The sequence below is a fragment of the Paralichthys olivaceus genome, chromosome 17 (genome assembly GCF_024713975.1).
Source record: "Paralichthys olivaceus isolate ysfri-2021 chromosome 17, ASM2471397v2, whole genome shotgun sequence".
NCBI lineage: Eukaryota > Metazoa > Chordata > Actinopteri > Pleuronectiformes > Paralichthyidae > Paralichthys > Paralichthys olivaceus.
In genome coordinates, this window is record NC_091109.1 from 14,106,065 (window position 1) to 14,123,469 (window position 17,405).

General features: G+C 40.7%; 1 protein-coding gene across 1 annotated transcript in view; it reads right to left on the reverse strand.

The window, feature by feature from the left end:
* Window positions 1-13,106, reverse strand: part of reck (reversion-inducing-cysteine-rich protein with kazal motifs) — a 65,951-nt gene extending 52,845 nt beyond the window's left edge. The window contains exon 1 of the mRNA XM_069512756.1: window positions 12,896-13,106. Within this exon, the coding sequence (XP_069368857.1) occupies window positions 12,896-12,962 (67 nt within the window). The 5' untranslated portion in view covers window positions 12,963-13,106. The remainder of the gene's footprint in view (window positions 1-12,895) is intronic.
* Window positions 13,107-17,405: the final 4,299 nt, after the last annotated feature.

Sequence of the window (17,405 nt, forward strand, 5' to 3'; positions counted from 1 at the left end):
AGAGAAAATGAATGTTGACATGAGGTGTGAGATCTCTGCAAGAGGAACATGTGGCCCAACTGGGGGGGCTCAAGTGTGTTGGGTGATGGAAAAAAAACAAAGCTATTTTGGGGGCAGGTTGAAACAACACTGAAAGAGGCTGTCACTCACAGTGTGAGACCTAACGTGCTGTTTATTCTGTCTGTGCTCAAAATCCCTCCTGCACATCACATTAGCACTGTTGTTCCAGCAGCTGATTGTCAAACTGAGTTTTCACCTTGAAAAGACAACAGCGTCAGTCAGAGGACATTTTAACAACGTAAACATCTAAAAACACCAAGGCATCAAAACCACACAACAGCTCAGAGACGAGGGCAAAACAGAAAACCCAAACAGGAAATGAAAAGCCATCTTCTGACTGGCAATAAAAATCAAACTGCATTTGAACTCCAAATCCCAATTCTCATCGGAGAGGATGGGGAAAATGTTATGATGTGGTGAAAAATGTGGCGTACAGTGGTCAGAGAGGCCAGCTGGTGTTTTAGTCAAACTGAATGCAGCAGCATCATTCCAGTGTGGAGTGAGAGATGTCTCTGATCCAGGATGGTAAACACTACTGTGGTTCCTGTGGAGTGGAAAAAAAATCATAGGAACTTGGAACAGAAAAGTTTCACTGGATTTTGTCCAACGTCAAGATTCAAAATTTCACATCTCACAACTACATTATGTGTATCAGTGTGAGATGGGTTTATGGATCACTGGTTAACATGGACTCACAGTGGATGGTGCAAGATACAATGAACCACAGTGCAGGGTTTTGATCACTCGACTGTACTTTTTGGAACATCCATCGATTCTCTCTTCACTGCTTGACATGATTCTTGCTTCTACGTGTTTGAAAAATGTAATGTTGTTTGAGTCGGTCTATAATTTGTTGTTAATTATTCCCTGACAACTAATTCCAGCTGCAAGAAAGCTTTTTTCATCTTGAGGCAATGCAATCCTGCTTCTACCTCCTCTACCACAGATAAAGAGCCTGATGTTGTTCTCAAACACATCAGGTGGAAACAAACACAACATTAAATGAGTATTAATATTGCTCTGTGTGTCTCCGTCAATTCATTATCTATACTGCTTATCCTCTGAAGGTCACAGAGGAGTTGGAGCCAGTCACCTGAAGTTGCCAGTCACAGGCTCAGACGTGAACTCTGGAAATCGTCTACACAATGAGGTCTGGACTTTCTCTGGAGTTTGTCTATTACATGAACAGCGCAGCAGGAGATCTGGTCAGACACATACACTAAAACAGTTTAGGACATTCTCATGAGTCTTTAAAAGGGGGCTGGCAAGAAAAACTCCTGAGAATGTTCGCAGCAAAAGACTTTGACATTCGCAATCTCTCATACGGCTAATTTCAGGAGACTGTCTGGAGTTCATGCCTGAAGCATCTTTACAGAGACAAACCACCATCCATGTTCACATTTACACCTTCATGCAATGCAAAGTCTCCAATTAACCTAGCCCTGAACTGCATGTCTTTAGACTTTGGGAGGAAAAAAACCCACACATCATTAAAAAACTGTATTCGTGTCAAAACATTGTGAGACTATTGTCCTCAGTAAAACATCTGAACACCATAAAAACTTTAAAATCTCCTCTTCTTGGTCCTCTTTTCATTCGGCAAACAACTAAACTGCATCACAGCCCACATCTGGCAACAAGTAAGACATACAACCCAGCTGACCAAATCTATTTTTTATGGTTGCAATGCTGTCTGAAAGAGTCAACATGAATACACCGACACATTTGAAAACAAGTGATCACAGACTAAGTTAACTTTGCTGCCGAACAAGTTGTCTTCTTTACTTGCCTACAATTTTTCCAGCCCAATAAACCTCCACTCAGTGTCTTCCTGTTTTCTGTGCTTACCTGTTCTAATCTATTTAAATATTTTTGTATTTATGAAAGCAACTGCACTACAGTGAAGACAAAAACTTTTATTAATTCTTTAAATTATATAGTCTATCCAATTAATCCAATAATCTCTGTCTGTCTGTCTCTGGAACGTATTTTGAAAACATCTCACCAGCTTCACACTTGAGTATGTGTATTGTTAATGGACGTTAATGGAAGAGCAGTGTTGAATTTCTGACCAAGACAACAGCGGTGCATTCACGACAATGGCAAAGACAACCAATTATCCAGTTCAGGGTTCAATGTACGATCTTCACAGAACTTTGAATAAACAGGTGAACAGCTCTTTGCGCAGCTGTTGTGACTTCAGGGTTCTGAGGATTGAGTCCATCACACGGTCTTTATTTGCCACTGCTCAATTACTTCAGGTCCCTTTTGCAATTTCAGAAAGAACAACCAGCACTACTGCAGGCGAATTAAACAACCCACTCCAAAGGTATGTTTAGAACATGCACTGCACCAGTTTTTCTCATAACTGCAACATAATTTGAAAAAAATCAATAAGAATCAACTTTAATAACGACAGATTGTGTTTCAACATTCAACAGGAACAATTACAGAGAAAGTCAGAGGCCACAGCCTCTCAACTTCAGTCACTCTCGACTTAGGTCATTGTTTCGTAAAAGCCTAATTTACCATCTACACACTGAAAACCCATTTAAAGACAAATACACTTTGAAAAACCTTAAGGAGAATCTTGTGTTTTTTATGGGCTGCAGAACCTTTGTGAAAAAAAAGAAATGAGAATGGTCACTGCAAACCCCCACATCTGTAGGCATGGGTGTGGAGAAAACTAAAAAAGCCTGGCAGTCAATAGACCTCAACAGAAAAGTAGAGTGCAGTCTGAATCAGAACAAAGTGGTCAGGAATCAAACCATAACGGGGAACAAACAGACTAAGACCAGAGCAAAATGGAAAAGAAACAGAGAATTGATTATACAGCAGATTATAACTATAATTCAGCTTGTAAAGTGCTTGGTATTCTGTTTGTACTGTGACCAGTCCAACTTATCACAGCAGGCAGACTATTATAGAAAGCTAATTTCTCTAGCTTTGTTTTACCTCCACCGCGGTGGAGTGCCATGCATCAGAGCCGACGGCCACCCCACTTCAAATGGCCAGAATAAAAAGCGCTATTCCAGCTATGACAAACAATCTGGAAATAGCAGCCATGCTTGTGACTGGGAGCCAGCTGCTGGGACGATAAGAGGAGGAATTTCAGTGCACCCCCTTCTATGTAAATGTAACATTACTCTGGGTTTCCTGCCAGCTAGTTTCCTGTGTGTTATGTATGGACATAGCAGTGGGACTTGGCACTCTCTCTCAGGATGCATGCAGGTTGCAGAAACAGAAACACAAAATAAAATCTTTTAAAGGTGAAAGTAGTTTTTTCTTCCAGTTGAACTGCCAGTTCAAGTTTTTCATGTACAGGACTGAAAGTTAAAGACCGCAGGAGATTCATTGTTCCATGTAAATAGAAGGAGAAATATTTCTCATTCAGCAGGTTGGCAGGAGACACCAACCACAACAAATGTGTCAAATCATCATCCCCTTCACACTGACATACACTGACAGTTATTGTATTAATAACCCAGCTTTACACAATTCTGAATATTCAGTTTCAATATCTGGTTTCTTTCTCCCCTAACTGCAGCATAGCTTATGAATCATAGCAGTCGCTCATCTGAAAGCACCACTGTGGTTTTGCCCATTTACAACAAACTGCATATATTTTACACCACTCCCGGCCATTTTCCAGAGCATGGTGCAGTGTTTCATCCCGTCAAATGTGGTTCTTGTGTGGTTGTTTTCCTTTCCTCCATGGCAGCTATTGGTTAACAGGACTCACAACAACTTGCAGAGAGTCAAAACTTTCAAGAAGTGGACTGATCCATCACAGAGAGAGCAGTGTTTCTACTTACATATTTGTTTTAAGGTAAAGTCACCTCATACCATGTCAACACCAAGAGGTTTTGTGTGAGCAGCAAATTAGCAGGGCAGAAGTATATTCACACCTCACAGGATGTGTTCAGGCACAGTAGTGTGGGTTATAGTGTTCAGATCAGTGTAATTATGCCCATATAACACAAGCTATACCAGGGCCTGCGTAGGCAGCTGGATTAATTGAAATAGAAACACATCTCTTTTACATATGTACGGTTTTAAGAACCTTTAGCTGATATTGCACAAACATGTTTTTTTATCATTTCATCATTTCGTTTGTTGATCAAATCAAAGTGCAAATATGCAGGACGGAACAAATGAGCTAATAGACTTGTTGGGTTTGTGAAATACTAGTAAAGTTCATAAAAGTTTCAAATGCAGATTTTAGTCCACCTGTGGGAATCTTTCTGTAAGTATTACATTTGCTTAATACTTAACTCAAGTCAAAATATGTTGCTAAATTGACTTGTCTTGTCTTGAAATAATTTAATTTAAGATTATCTGCCCCAGTTGTGGCTCTAGATAAAATAAATCCCATTAATTTGTTTAAGTAATGAAATGGCAAAATGCAGTAGAATTTTACATGTAAGATTTTGTAATTTCACACAAACGTACAAGAAGCTTTGCATATGACAGATTTTTTTTGACTTGAAAGAGTAATGAGACTGAAGAAGCCAAACAGAGGTGATGGGTAAATGTAATGATTTACACTCTGTCAAAAAGAGAACATTATTGTAAGATGTCAGTGTGATAGTGTGTGTCGGAGCATGGAGGCCTCTCGTATTCTACCACTCTCCTTCCTGCATTCCTCAGGCCTGCTGCAGACTTTCTGGGGGGGTGGGTTCATGGATGGGGGTCAAAGGTCACTTCCTGTGCATGGATTAATTAAGATTTGCTATACAGAGCTGAGCATTAGTGTCTCTGCCAAGCGTGTTTGGTGGCGAAGAATTGTTAAGATTCTAAATGTAGAGATTTTTTTACTTTGCATTTATATTGATCATGTAAAAAAATAAAAGACCCATAGTAAAAACTTGAGACTTTTGTAGCCCATAACTGTCCAAATGCTGTTTCTGAGGCATTTCCCATAGAGACTTTACATCGTATTTGTCAGATTTGATAGTGATCCCTATCTTACAAGATAAGAATAAAGTCAGTGAACAATTGTTATCATTTAGTGTCACAGTACACTACTAACATTTACTGACATACGAGACAATAAAAAGCTTTTGTCCGTCACTGAAAGCTGGTTCAAAAGGCATCTCTGTCTATAGAAGTTGACAGAACTACTCGTCTGCCTATCTGACTTAATCTCACCCACCTCATCTTTGTACTGAAGGTCATGGTTCAAATACATAAAGTGAATAAGTTGAAATTATTTGTATGTTATGAATCAAAGTTCAGCCGGGAGATGTCACTCCTGACAGTGACACGACACGGCCCGGCCCGATAGAAAAAAGACGGAGCTGAGTTCATTTGTGGTTTTACTGTGGTCTGAACGTGCAAAGGTTCTTCCTTCACAAACTACATTTGACAAGTCGTGACAGTAGTGTGCCATGCAGAGTGAATATCAACTGACGCCAAGTTTAATTTAGGCCTGCCATCAAGTTACTATGACGTACCATTATTACTTTAACCACAGACAACAACACTCTGAAAAAGAAAAAAAAAAGAAAGAGAAGCTGCAGCTCAATGTTTATCAGTGAACCTCCATGTGCATTTTTCCAAACTCAGCTTATTAACTCAAATTCAATCACCGATTAGTATTCCATATCCACACATCATTTTTTGTGTGGTTTATGCAGCAGGATGCGGGCTTCATAAGCAGCTTGTGTGGCTTTGAATGCTGAGCTAGTGCACCCACAGCAGCACTGCGCTGACACCTGAGATAGAGGATTTTATTTTCAATGGACAACTTTGGTTCAGCGCACAGGCTAAGTCATCGTTTTTTACTGCAATCAGTTGTGTTATCAACGTGTTTGTGGATAGAAAAGCAGGCTGCTTGGGTTGAATTCAGTAATACTTTGACAGGCATCTTTAGTCGCAAGTGAATCACTGGCAATGTTGAGCCAAGAGCTTCTACTAGCTATTAAGCAACGTGTACCCAGTGTGCCATTCTGTGGTGTCATTTTGTAAAGTACAATTATTACTGTAACAAAATGTTAATGTCATGTGTCATGGTGATTTACCCTGCAAGAGAGTAAGATGTAGGTAAATAAAATAAAGTTAACAATAATGTTCCCTCAATACAGTCTCCACAGTGCTCCAAGTGACAAACTATAATATATCATTTGCTGTATAATAAAAGGTTACAGCTGTTGCTATATGGGGGTATGTGAAACATTCATAATGTGCAGGAGATTTATAACAGTTTACTGGATGCTGCTCAGCATTAACTTAATGTTTAACCATAGATTACTGAGTGTGTGTGTGTATGTGTGTGTGTGTGAGACAGGTTGATGAGTACAGCCACATGATATCCAGGTGTGTAATCACACAAATCAGCCCAAAAGTCCTACAGAACCTGCTTCTCATCAGAGAAAGAGGATATGTCTAACACACACACACACACACACACACACTGTAGAGCATGTCCTGCCTCCCTAATTTCATATTCAATTAGCAGAACCAAAGGAGGACACAGACCTGATGTACGGTATTGTGTGTGTGTGTGATGGTAAATTACATAATGGGATACATGTGGCCATGCAGTGTGAGGTAAAGGGTCACAGAACAGAGAACAAGATGGAGAAGGAAGGAGGCTGAGAGAAGGGATATACTAATCGCTTTAACCGTTTAATGTTTCTTCTACATTCATCCACTGGATACCTGTCACACTGATGTCTAGTTCACACATTTGATTTACAAATGAGGGCTGATAAAAATGCATATTTGAATTATACTTGAAAACGTTTTCATTTTCTGACGTAAATTGTCCAGATGCTGCTGTGTTTGAATCATTTTCAAGAACAACTCTTTCAAACACTGGTTCCTCAGTACCTCACCCAAGTTTAAGATCAGATGTTGTCAATAAAGAAAGGCAGACAGATGGACGGAGACTGGAGCCAGTAAAAGCACATCCATTAAAGAATTTTCAGCCAAGTCAGATCAAATGAAGATAATAACTCAGTTAATAATCTGATTTATTTGAAGAAAGACCTGCAGCTGTACAGAGGCTGTTGTTTTGGAGTCGGGTGTCTTAGTTACAACATTGCAGACAGGCTGCAGAGACTAGTTGTTGGAAAGTTATACCTTCATTTCATAAATCTTTGTTTGCTTTATGAAGCAACTGTGAAAAATGAACTTTAGAGACCTGAGGTAAAACGAGAAATTTAGAAAACCTCTTTCAAAATCTAAATTACACTTGGATGTGGCTCCTAGGGAGAAAAATATTGAATTATATTTTGTTTATTTAATATTTATGTTTTTGGCAGGTTTTTAAATACAATTATTTTCCCTAAACTCCAATGTGTGAAGGGTAAATGTAATATTTTTCAATTGCAGCTGTAATAAGGTTTCAATCCTCTGCAGAACCTTAGTGGAGCTGATTTGTCTTATACAGTAAGTAAACAGGAACATTCATCCTTTCAGAGAGACCAGTGAAGGAACAGCTGAATAAGACGGTGCTGTGGAACAGAACAAAAAGTAAACAAGCCATTATAGAGATTGACCTCCTAAAAGAAATGCTGGAATACTCGTCCATTCATTAATTTATTCATTTATCAGTGCTACAAGCCCCATCCCAAAGGTTGTAATACTTTTGGAAAATATTACCCCTGAGCAGGAAAGTTTTTGGGGGTAGCACCTAATTTAGACCCTGGTCCTTTCAAATGGACAGAGTTCCTGGGGAAAGTTCCTTTGGAGTAAATGCAGCTTATCCGTTCTTCCTCCCTTGTCTCACTTTTTTCCCTCCAATCAAGAACCTGAACACCCAACTGCTTACTGCTGTCTGCAAAGCCACTTCGACAGCTTTAATGTGAAGCAGGGCATCAGTGGAAAAGAGCATAGACTGTAACAGGATAAACAAAGGTTTAAAAGGCTGCGACAGAGAGAGGTTGTGTAGTACGAGGTTGGAGTAAAGCAATGAAAGAGCAAGAGAGGGGCCAAAGACACGCTGACATGAACAATGAGGCCTCCACTCCAGTATGCTGCACTAAGTAGAACAGTGTGGGACAGACACTCAGCAGTACTTTAGGAAGTCCTGTTTGTTCTGCTGGAACAACGTGCGCACCAGCCTCACACTAATGTGTCACTTTGCCAGTATATCAGACTGATTGTAGCCACTCGCTGCGATCTGGTTCCAATACAGAGGTTTCCTCTCTGACCACAGATCACACACACACCACAATAACTAGAACAAACAACACCTGCCCCAAACTGTTACAACTTCATAATTTATATTAGCAAAAACACAGATGTCTCCCAGATTTTTGTTTTAGATACAATGAAAATATTAGAAAAGTGCATCTTTTTTCGATTTCTTATCTCTTTGATTTTCATGTCCCGAAACCAAACAACCCGTCGGACGGACTACATTCTCTGTAGTTCTGTCTGGATCTGCCTTCTCTCAGTCACAGTTCAATAAAGCCCACTAAAATGCAGCTGTAGTCCAATAAAATTTAATGGAAAGTTTGTTTTTCAAGTGTTATTGTAAACAAATACAGCTTCATTAAATTTCAACTAGAAAAGCATATGGGAAAAGTTTTATGTCAAAGTTTTTAATAGTAGAAAAAACATCCTGTGATAAATACACCATATATGGTATGTATGTAGGGCCATAACGGAAATTAGTAGTTAATGAAATTATCCTGCAATAGCCCTGCATTTATTTCTAATATAATGAAGTTACAAGGACAACAACTAAGAGAATATTCACCCCTTGACTTTTTCACATTTTGTTCTGTCTTGTGTGGGATATTTTAGTATGATATATATATATGAACAAGATACATTGGTACCAAGTATAATCACATATATATGCTGTTTTTATGTAATAATAAGCAGTTACAAAATCAGAGGTTCTTTCTTGTTAGTCATCTTAGCATTCACACTGCAGTGGGAACCAGTAACCTCATAAATAACCATGGCTTATTTTATTAAAGCTGCAGTCAAATATTGTTTTCAGTTGCTAGTCATGGCTGTCAAGTTCAACAGTGGCTGGCTACAACTGTCACATTGAGACACTGCAGCACGCCCACTGAGTCATATACCCGCCCTGGACGTCCCTGAAGTTAGACAGGCAAGCCTAAATGTAATGAATTATGGATATGAGATGTTTACTCAAAAAAAGAACTGGACTGGGTCGTCAGAGGATCGTCATGGAGAGAAAATGCACAGCAGATGATATTTTCATTTTGCTGACTGAGTGATGCGTAATGGAACGCCACTGACGCTAGTAACATAACCTCCTCTCAAGCTCATATCGGGTTATTGGCATAGACTGTGAATAAAGATGCCAGCCAACAGGGGCGATGTAGATTTTTTGACTTCACTTTTGGGGAGGTGGCACGTTGTCCATCTTTATATGGAGTTGTATGGTTGTTGTATGCAGTGGCACGAAGTGATCTAGGCCCAGAGAAGCCCAACATCCTAATCCTGTACAATGCTTGTCCTGCATGCCTTTTCTCAGAAAAAAATGTTTTTTTCAGCAGTTCCTGGTATGGAAGCAAAGACTTGCTGAAGTACTACAACTAACGTTCTATATTTTGGGACTGTAAGGCTTCAGTGTGATATTCAGTTTTATTGTGTGTAGAGCTGTAAAACTTTCTATTAAGGCTGTAACATTGCTAAGTGGAGAAACTATCAAGAGGGTTGTATGCCTGCTGTCTTCTCACAAAATTTTAATTTTATGTGCTTAAGCAATCATTCACATAGTTATTCAGGGCCTGGATTGCTTAAATTGCAATGCAAATTAGATTACAATTTTGGCATTTTAAAACTTTTGACTAATAATAAAAATGTACATCAGTGGTGGTAAATGATCCACCAGTGGTGATGTTAATGTATACCATGATACAGGATTTTCTTTATGTCACCAACCACACACAGCAATGTGTTTTGTAATCGTTACAAGTTCAACAGTTTGCCTGTGTTTAACATTTCATTTCATTTAAGAAAATCCATGTCAGCTTAGGTATGTGCATTTCCTCTGGGATGCATTCTAAATTCACCTTCATTCAACTGGAACTATAACACAGTTAGTGTGGTCACTAACAGGAGTGGTGTGTGACACCTCCAACCACCAATATGAATAAACACCAGCTAACCTGGCTTTTATGAAATCCATGTTGTTACGAGCAGGTGCATGCAGTACATTGTACCAGTATCACTATTAACTGTAGCAGCTGGTGCTTAATGATAACCCCACCTGGATATGATGTAGCCTATACAGAGTATCTACAGCACAACATGCACTTTAAGAGCCTTCCTGTTTTCTATCAAGCGAACCTCAACTATGACAAGACTGTTGATGCTGCCTTTGATAGCAGAGTGTTTGAACTCAGCGTCTGCAGGGAACACAGCCAAGGCAGTGGTCTTAGTCAAAGCAAAACAATGTAAGGCTTCTTTTGAGAATAGAAAGTTAATTACTGCTTAACATTTTTAAAATAACCTATAATATCATAATTTTGGGTAGAATTTTTAGAATCGTCCTGATTTAGGAAAATGACAACCAAAGGGGGGGATTCCTTTTATATTTCCATGGGTGTATTTCTCTTTCTTTATATTTATCCTTGAAAAAACACTTGCAGTGGGTAACTGGTTGGAAAAACATTATCATCCATGGTCAATTCAACAATCACTATACCAAAGGAAGGGCCAAGAAATTCAACTCTACGCTGCACTTTAATCTTGTGTTCACAGAACTATAATTACGTTTGTGGGACTCCAGCCCATGCCTCCTCACAGTGGACATGGAAAGAAAAGGGCTGCCGTTCACTTCCCTCCTTCCCCTTCCCTTCCCCTTCTGCTTTGAGCACTCAAATTGGTTCCAGATGCATTTTCTCACGGCTAGCTCCAGAACCAAATCGCAACATGAAAGAAATAGAGGCGAGAAGTTTCACAAAACTCGATAGAGGATAAAAATGCAAGGAATTTCTGCACAGAGTAAGTTGAGGGAGGAAAAAGAAGAAAACATATCTTTTTAAGGGCAAAGCCGCCTGATCACTTCACCATATGGTGCTGTTTATCACACTGATAACCATTTTTAGGGTTTTCAGAGACCTTTACAATGGACACAAAACTTAGGGAGACAATGTGCTCCACAAATGAGGATCTAAGACCTATGTTGCTTTCATGTCCCAGGCAGATGTGCCAGAAAAAAAAAACTGCACAAAGTGATATTTAGCCAGAGAAAATCCACATCCTGCACCCATGTGGACTCAACTTCAAAGACCTACCCACAAGCACGTTAGACCAATTTATAACCCTGCCCATGGAGCCCCCTCAGATAAAAACAGTCACTGGGGGGGAAGCTGCGATACACGCCGGCCAAAGGAATTGCGATAACAGCAGAAGGTTGGCTGAGGCGACGCTGTGCCAAATGGTTCAGAAATGTAGCAACACAGTACAAAGTGGCAGCTCCGTGTTGACTCAGCCAATTAACAAGTGAAAGCAAATTCAAGGACAGCTGCTCTACAGCACCAACACACACCTCTGTGTTTGTCTAGCTGCCCTCACAAGTCCCTCTGCATTCATTAGCACCCTCAAAAGCTAATACGCTCATCAGTCCCACGCTTTTTGCCTCCATGCTGTGCTTTCTTTTGGCCACCAGACTCCATTCAAAGCAGCAGGCAGCTTCATTACTCGGTTTCCTTTCTTTCTGAGCGGACGAGGCTAATCAAACATGACTTCATCATAAACTGCCGGCACGGCTTTACACGCGATCCACATATTTATACCTGGGTTCAATTAAAAAGAAACTGCAGGTCACGGTTGCCAGAACACAGGCTGTAAAAGATGTAACCTGGAAATAGAGAGATAGGGGAATAACAGGGTCAAACATGAGACACTTATGGTGAATACACGTTACAAGAAAATCTGAATAGCTTCTAATGTATTGGAAGGTATCTTTTAAAAGTCAAATAAAAGCAGGGGGACTTTGCTCTTGGCTGAGGAGGGTTGAAAGAGCTCAGATTGCACATAACGGTCCACAATACTAGAGGAGGAAGCCTTTCCTTCTTATTCCCGGTTATTTCTCCCATTTTTGTTTTTGACGGGGAAGAAACTAAATCCAGTTTGGACAACTATTACAGTCGAGCGGCACATTCTGCACAGAGGAAAGTTTGTGTTGACGACGCCACAGTTGTCGCTTTGTCCTCAAAACTTAAAGGGTTCACCCGAGAGATGAACAGGATGCTAACCCCCCCCCCATAATACTGAGCGTCATGCTAACCTTCATCTCCACCACGGATTAACTCCTCAATGTCGCCCACTTGGCTTTCCGGGGTAAAAGTTACAGGGCACGACATGGCCGTTGTGGATGTCAACGATGAGAAGTTAACGAGTGAAGGTGAAACTTTTCACAGCTGCTCTCCCGTTATTCTCACAGCCATGTCCGAACATACACGCTCCGCGGTGGGCGGCAGCTAGCGCCCGGAACAACTTCTCCCGTGCGGGGTTTTTATTGAAAACAGCGCAAACTGGCACGGCGCTGACGTCCCCGAACTTTGACGCTTCGGAGGACGTCTTCGCAAAGATGTCTCCGATGCGTTCGAGTCCGCCAAAAAAAGGCGATTCCCTCACATTGTTAGGATTCGTGAACGGAGTTTTGCGTGACACCAGAGTGAAGTCTATCGGCCCCAGCAGGATGCGAGCTGTCACTGGATCAACAAGTTCGTCCTGCAACGACGAACTTACCTGCGGCTGCCTCCATGTATACACTGTTTTATTTTATCATGGGTTCGGCTGAGCAGAATGCACACAGACAGCACCGTGGACATATGACTTACAGCTGTGTGTGTGTGTGTGTGTGTGTGTGTGTGAGGAAGATGAACACACTTACCCTGAGCTCTGAGCGGCTGGAAGTTGAAGGCGCAGAGGAAAGTTACTATCTGGAAACACACACGCATCTTATTGAAATCCTAAAGTGCATCGTGGACAAGAAGAAGACAGAGAAAACACCAGCGCTGTGACATGCTCCATGGATCCTGGTACCTCTCCCTCTCTCTCTCTCTCTCTCTCTCTCCCTCCCTCTCTCTCTGTCCCGGTTTGGAGGTGTGGAGGTTTGGAGTGTGGCGGAACCTCACTGCACATGCGCAGAACGCAGAGCTGGCCCCGGTTAAATGGGACAAAAGCAGATTGTGAAAGTATCAACTCTCAAACTCTATTCAATTCAATGCAGCTCTACAGTCAGCTCATGCAATAGAACAAAGTGTACATTTTTATGAGTCTGATCACTGGACAGGTAGACTGTAAACTGTATTTTATGTTAACCATAATTCCAACTCATTTCATCTGAATCATGAGATACATTCAGACATGCACTGAGTTCCAGAGATCCTCTATACCAGGGGTCACCAAGCTTTTTGAAACTGAGAGCTACTTCATGGGCACAGAGTCACAGGAAGGGCTACCAGTTTGATACACTCTCCTGAAATAACAAATTTGCTCAGTTTGCCTTTAGTTATATATTATTATTATTGATAAATGATACTCATCAATGTGAAGACACTGGTCATGTTAATTATTTCTCACAATAATTATCAACGATCACTTAACAAGGTGGGAAACAGATAATATCAATATTCACTTTATTTCTGTTAGTCTCAGCAATTGTTTGAATTTTCAGATGATCACTTCTACAACAAATGTCCCATTTTCACTAGCCACTGACAAACCCTTTCAACAAATCATAGTCAATAGTCAACTTAAATATGAGAATAAAAGTTTGACAGTATAAAATATAAATAATTACATTTAATTAGAAACGCATATCAAATTTTAGACGCAGCTCACTGGTGAGTTGTGTTATTTTTAGAACAGGCCTGCGGGCTATTCATGTGGTCCTTGGGGGCTACCTGGTGCCCGCGGGCACCGTGTTAGTGACCCCTGCTCTAGGGGTTGTATGTGACAATGCAAATTTCATAGTGAGAGCCTCCGGACTTTCTGCGGAATTTATCCGGCCAGCGCTCTCGTATAATGTCACAGTTCATCTCTGCCTCACCACTCTGCACCTGCCTGCTTCAATCTGCCAATCAGACACACCCCTCTCATCAAACCAATCCCACTCACCTGCGCTCTCTGCTCTGGCTGCATTCAAGCCCCAGCTCCACTCTCACTCATTGCCACATTGTTCTCGATGCTTGCACCAGACTCTCCAGCGTTTCTCTGCCTGATCTCCCGGTTTCGACCCTGCTTATCCCCGACCATCCTGCCTGACCGATCTCCTGGTAATCAACTCAGCCTTCCGTCCCCGACCACGATCCTCGCCTGTCCCTTTCAGGATTCTGCCTGTCTGCTCCCATGGCTATCCGGTGATTACCTGATTCTGCTCTGCATAGAGAGTGTCACTCTCGTCTCCTCTGTGGCATCCTGCAGTTCTGTGGCTCTAACAATAAAGTTTGTTACCAACGATACCCGCCTGTCTTTGTGCTGCTATTGGGTCCAAACCACACCCATTACGTATAAAGTCCACAGAATGTCCGAATGACACGATGTGAGAACACAGCAGGAGATCCAGCGCGAGCAAGTGGACAAAATGAAATAAACAGGGATTACAAATATGTCAAAATGTAAAAGCGGAGCTATACATGTAAAAGACACACAGAAACATATCAAGAGGGAATTTGGTGAAAACGCCGTTGTCAATGTGCTGGAAACACAAACACGTGATCAGCAGATTTAATGCCCCTGCATGCTACGTACCTCTCGCCTGAACGCTCTAGAGATTGTTGTGTTGTTGTGAACGCATCCGAGCAGGGTATCTCCTGCTGCATTGTTTATATGTGAAAAAACAACCTTGAGTCGTTTTTAGACTATTGTCCTACTGAGAATTTCCAGATGGGTCCGGACTTTCTCAGCAGTTCTCCCCCACCCCCACTCTCTCTATCTCGTGAGCATTCCCTCACAATAAGTTTTGCATTAACGATTCTTCAGTTTTACCTCACAATGCATATTGCATTACCTTGCAAAAAGCCAGTGCTTTTGTCCCACTCAGGACTGTAATGAACACGACCAATCAATTTGATTTGCTGGTGTACCTGTCTGTCAGTAACCTAACCTGCCCGTGCTCTCACTGTACATGGTCCAAGTCTTCAGCCCGAGAGACATACAGTATATCACTGGAGTCGAGACGATAGTCAAAAGTCGTCTTCTAGCAGTTGTCAGGCAGTGTGCGTTCATGTAATTCGGGGGCCTAGCTTTGAAGAGAGGGCTGATTTCAGGGGTTGGGATGTATTGGTTGCATTTTTCTAAAGTGCCATTCTCTTTACAGTCACAGTTGAGTTGAATTTGTTCCATTTCAATTATATAGCCTGCATGTTGGGAAACTGTTGCCCACAGAAGAAAACCAAGTTAACACGACCATACATTAATTCTGTGAATGATTCTCCTCTTTGTTCATGTTGCTCTTGTTCATCAGTGGAGTTTTTTCTCTGCTGTAGTTTTTTGTGCTTTTGCATTCAAAAGCTGATAGATGATTACCACAAAGAGATTTCCTGTAAATACTGCAACTGTGAAATATTATGTGAACACTGTGCAGCTTGAAACACATCTAGTGGTCTCTGTTAATGGTGCCTCAATAGGAAGTGTGTTGCTATATCAAGCTTCCCTGCATATCTACTGTATGTGTCTGACATCCTACACCAAAAAGATGCCTCATCTTAACATATAGTATAACATAAAAATCATGTTTACATTAGATCTCTAATGTTTGATGATATAATGCATGTATAGCGGTTCTGAAGAATAACAATAAATAATATAATAAATATAAATATACAAAAATCTTAAATGGTTGGGTGAAATTAAGTATCAACATTTTCAACTTAAGATAGACTTAAGAATCTGCTGTATGAAAGCTAAAGTGATGGTTATAATGTAATGTTTATTTTACAAAACAAATGTAGCACCCCTCATCACAGATTACATTTGTTTGCACGAGTGTTACTGTGAATTGTCCAGTAGCTTTGTGGCAGCCAGCTGCAGGCTATTTGGCATTTTTAACATTCCAGTATATTACTGCAATTGAATTACTGTAGAAGAACCATTGCAGTGTATCCGTAGACAGCAAAACACCTGTGTCTAATGTGTCAAATTGGCTGCAGTGAAAAAAATGTATTGACTGGTAATTACAGTATTCAGCCTTGTCCTGTACAGTACTGTATGTACAACTTATATATATATATAGTATGTGCAATAAAGTATATACAGCTTTATTATGCTGTGCCAAAATCGGTGCTGCACTTTCTTTTACAACAGTCATGCTAAGTGTGAAGCCAATAAGTTATACAGTTCACACAATATGTGCACAGTTGTATGTTTGTGGAATTAGCAGTCATATTATAAATTATATTTGAATAATAATAAATAATATGTAAAATTAAATAACAATATATACATATCAATATAAAATAATGATGAAATATGAGTTGGATGGGTTGGATGAGCACAAAGTTTTCTAACTTCAGTCTTAACCATAGACCATAGTTTATGAAAGGCTCTGCACACAACGTCCAGCACAACAATAACAAACATTAAATAACAACATGTTGTAGAACTGGTTTGAGGAGGAATCACTAATCACAAAGAATAATTCTGTCTCTCCAAGTAGCTCCAATCAAAGAAGCAGTCATAATTGTACAATGGTCCATATGTGTCATTTGCAATATGGAAAGGGAAGATGAAACAACTAGTCAAAGCTGAACGTTTCAGCATGATAAGATGACCATTCAGGTAAGACAGATAGTAATTTTTCTATACATCCATCCAGTGACAGGAAGTGTTCTTTTCCAGGGGGGTGGCCTCCCAGTCTGTCTCCTCATTGTGCCCCTTAATGCCCGTGTCAACAGGGCCAGGCGGCTTTTTGTCCCATACAGCTGTCAAACAGCAGGGAAATCTCTGTTCTGGGAGACACCCTCTTTTGTAATGGGTCAAAGGTTGCGAGTGAGGGAGGATGTCAGGGGCTGGAGTCAGCACTTTGGCCCCATGTGGCTTCATCATACTGTCGATTGGCATGAATAGTGAGGGGCCCCGGAGAGAGGGCCAACTGGCAGCAGAGAAGAGGAGAATGAATCGTGTATTCATACTGATGTACTGAGGTCGTCTGGGATAGACAGTCCTTTGACTTAACAACATGACATGCTCGCTGTTTACTACAGCATATCATTACCTCATTACATATAATGGTTATGTACATAAATAATGATGCATTTCAAATAGCTGTATTTGTAATCTCATATTTAATCAAAAGTTTAATCAGCTTAATTAACCTTTTTGGTCGACCTCAAGGTTTCACACAACTGATCCGGAAAGAGTTTTGCTTGTTTACAACAAAATTCTGCAGGGAACCTTTT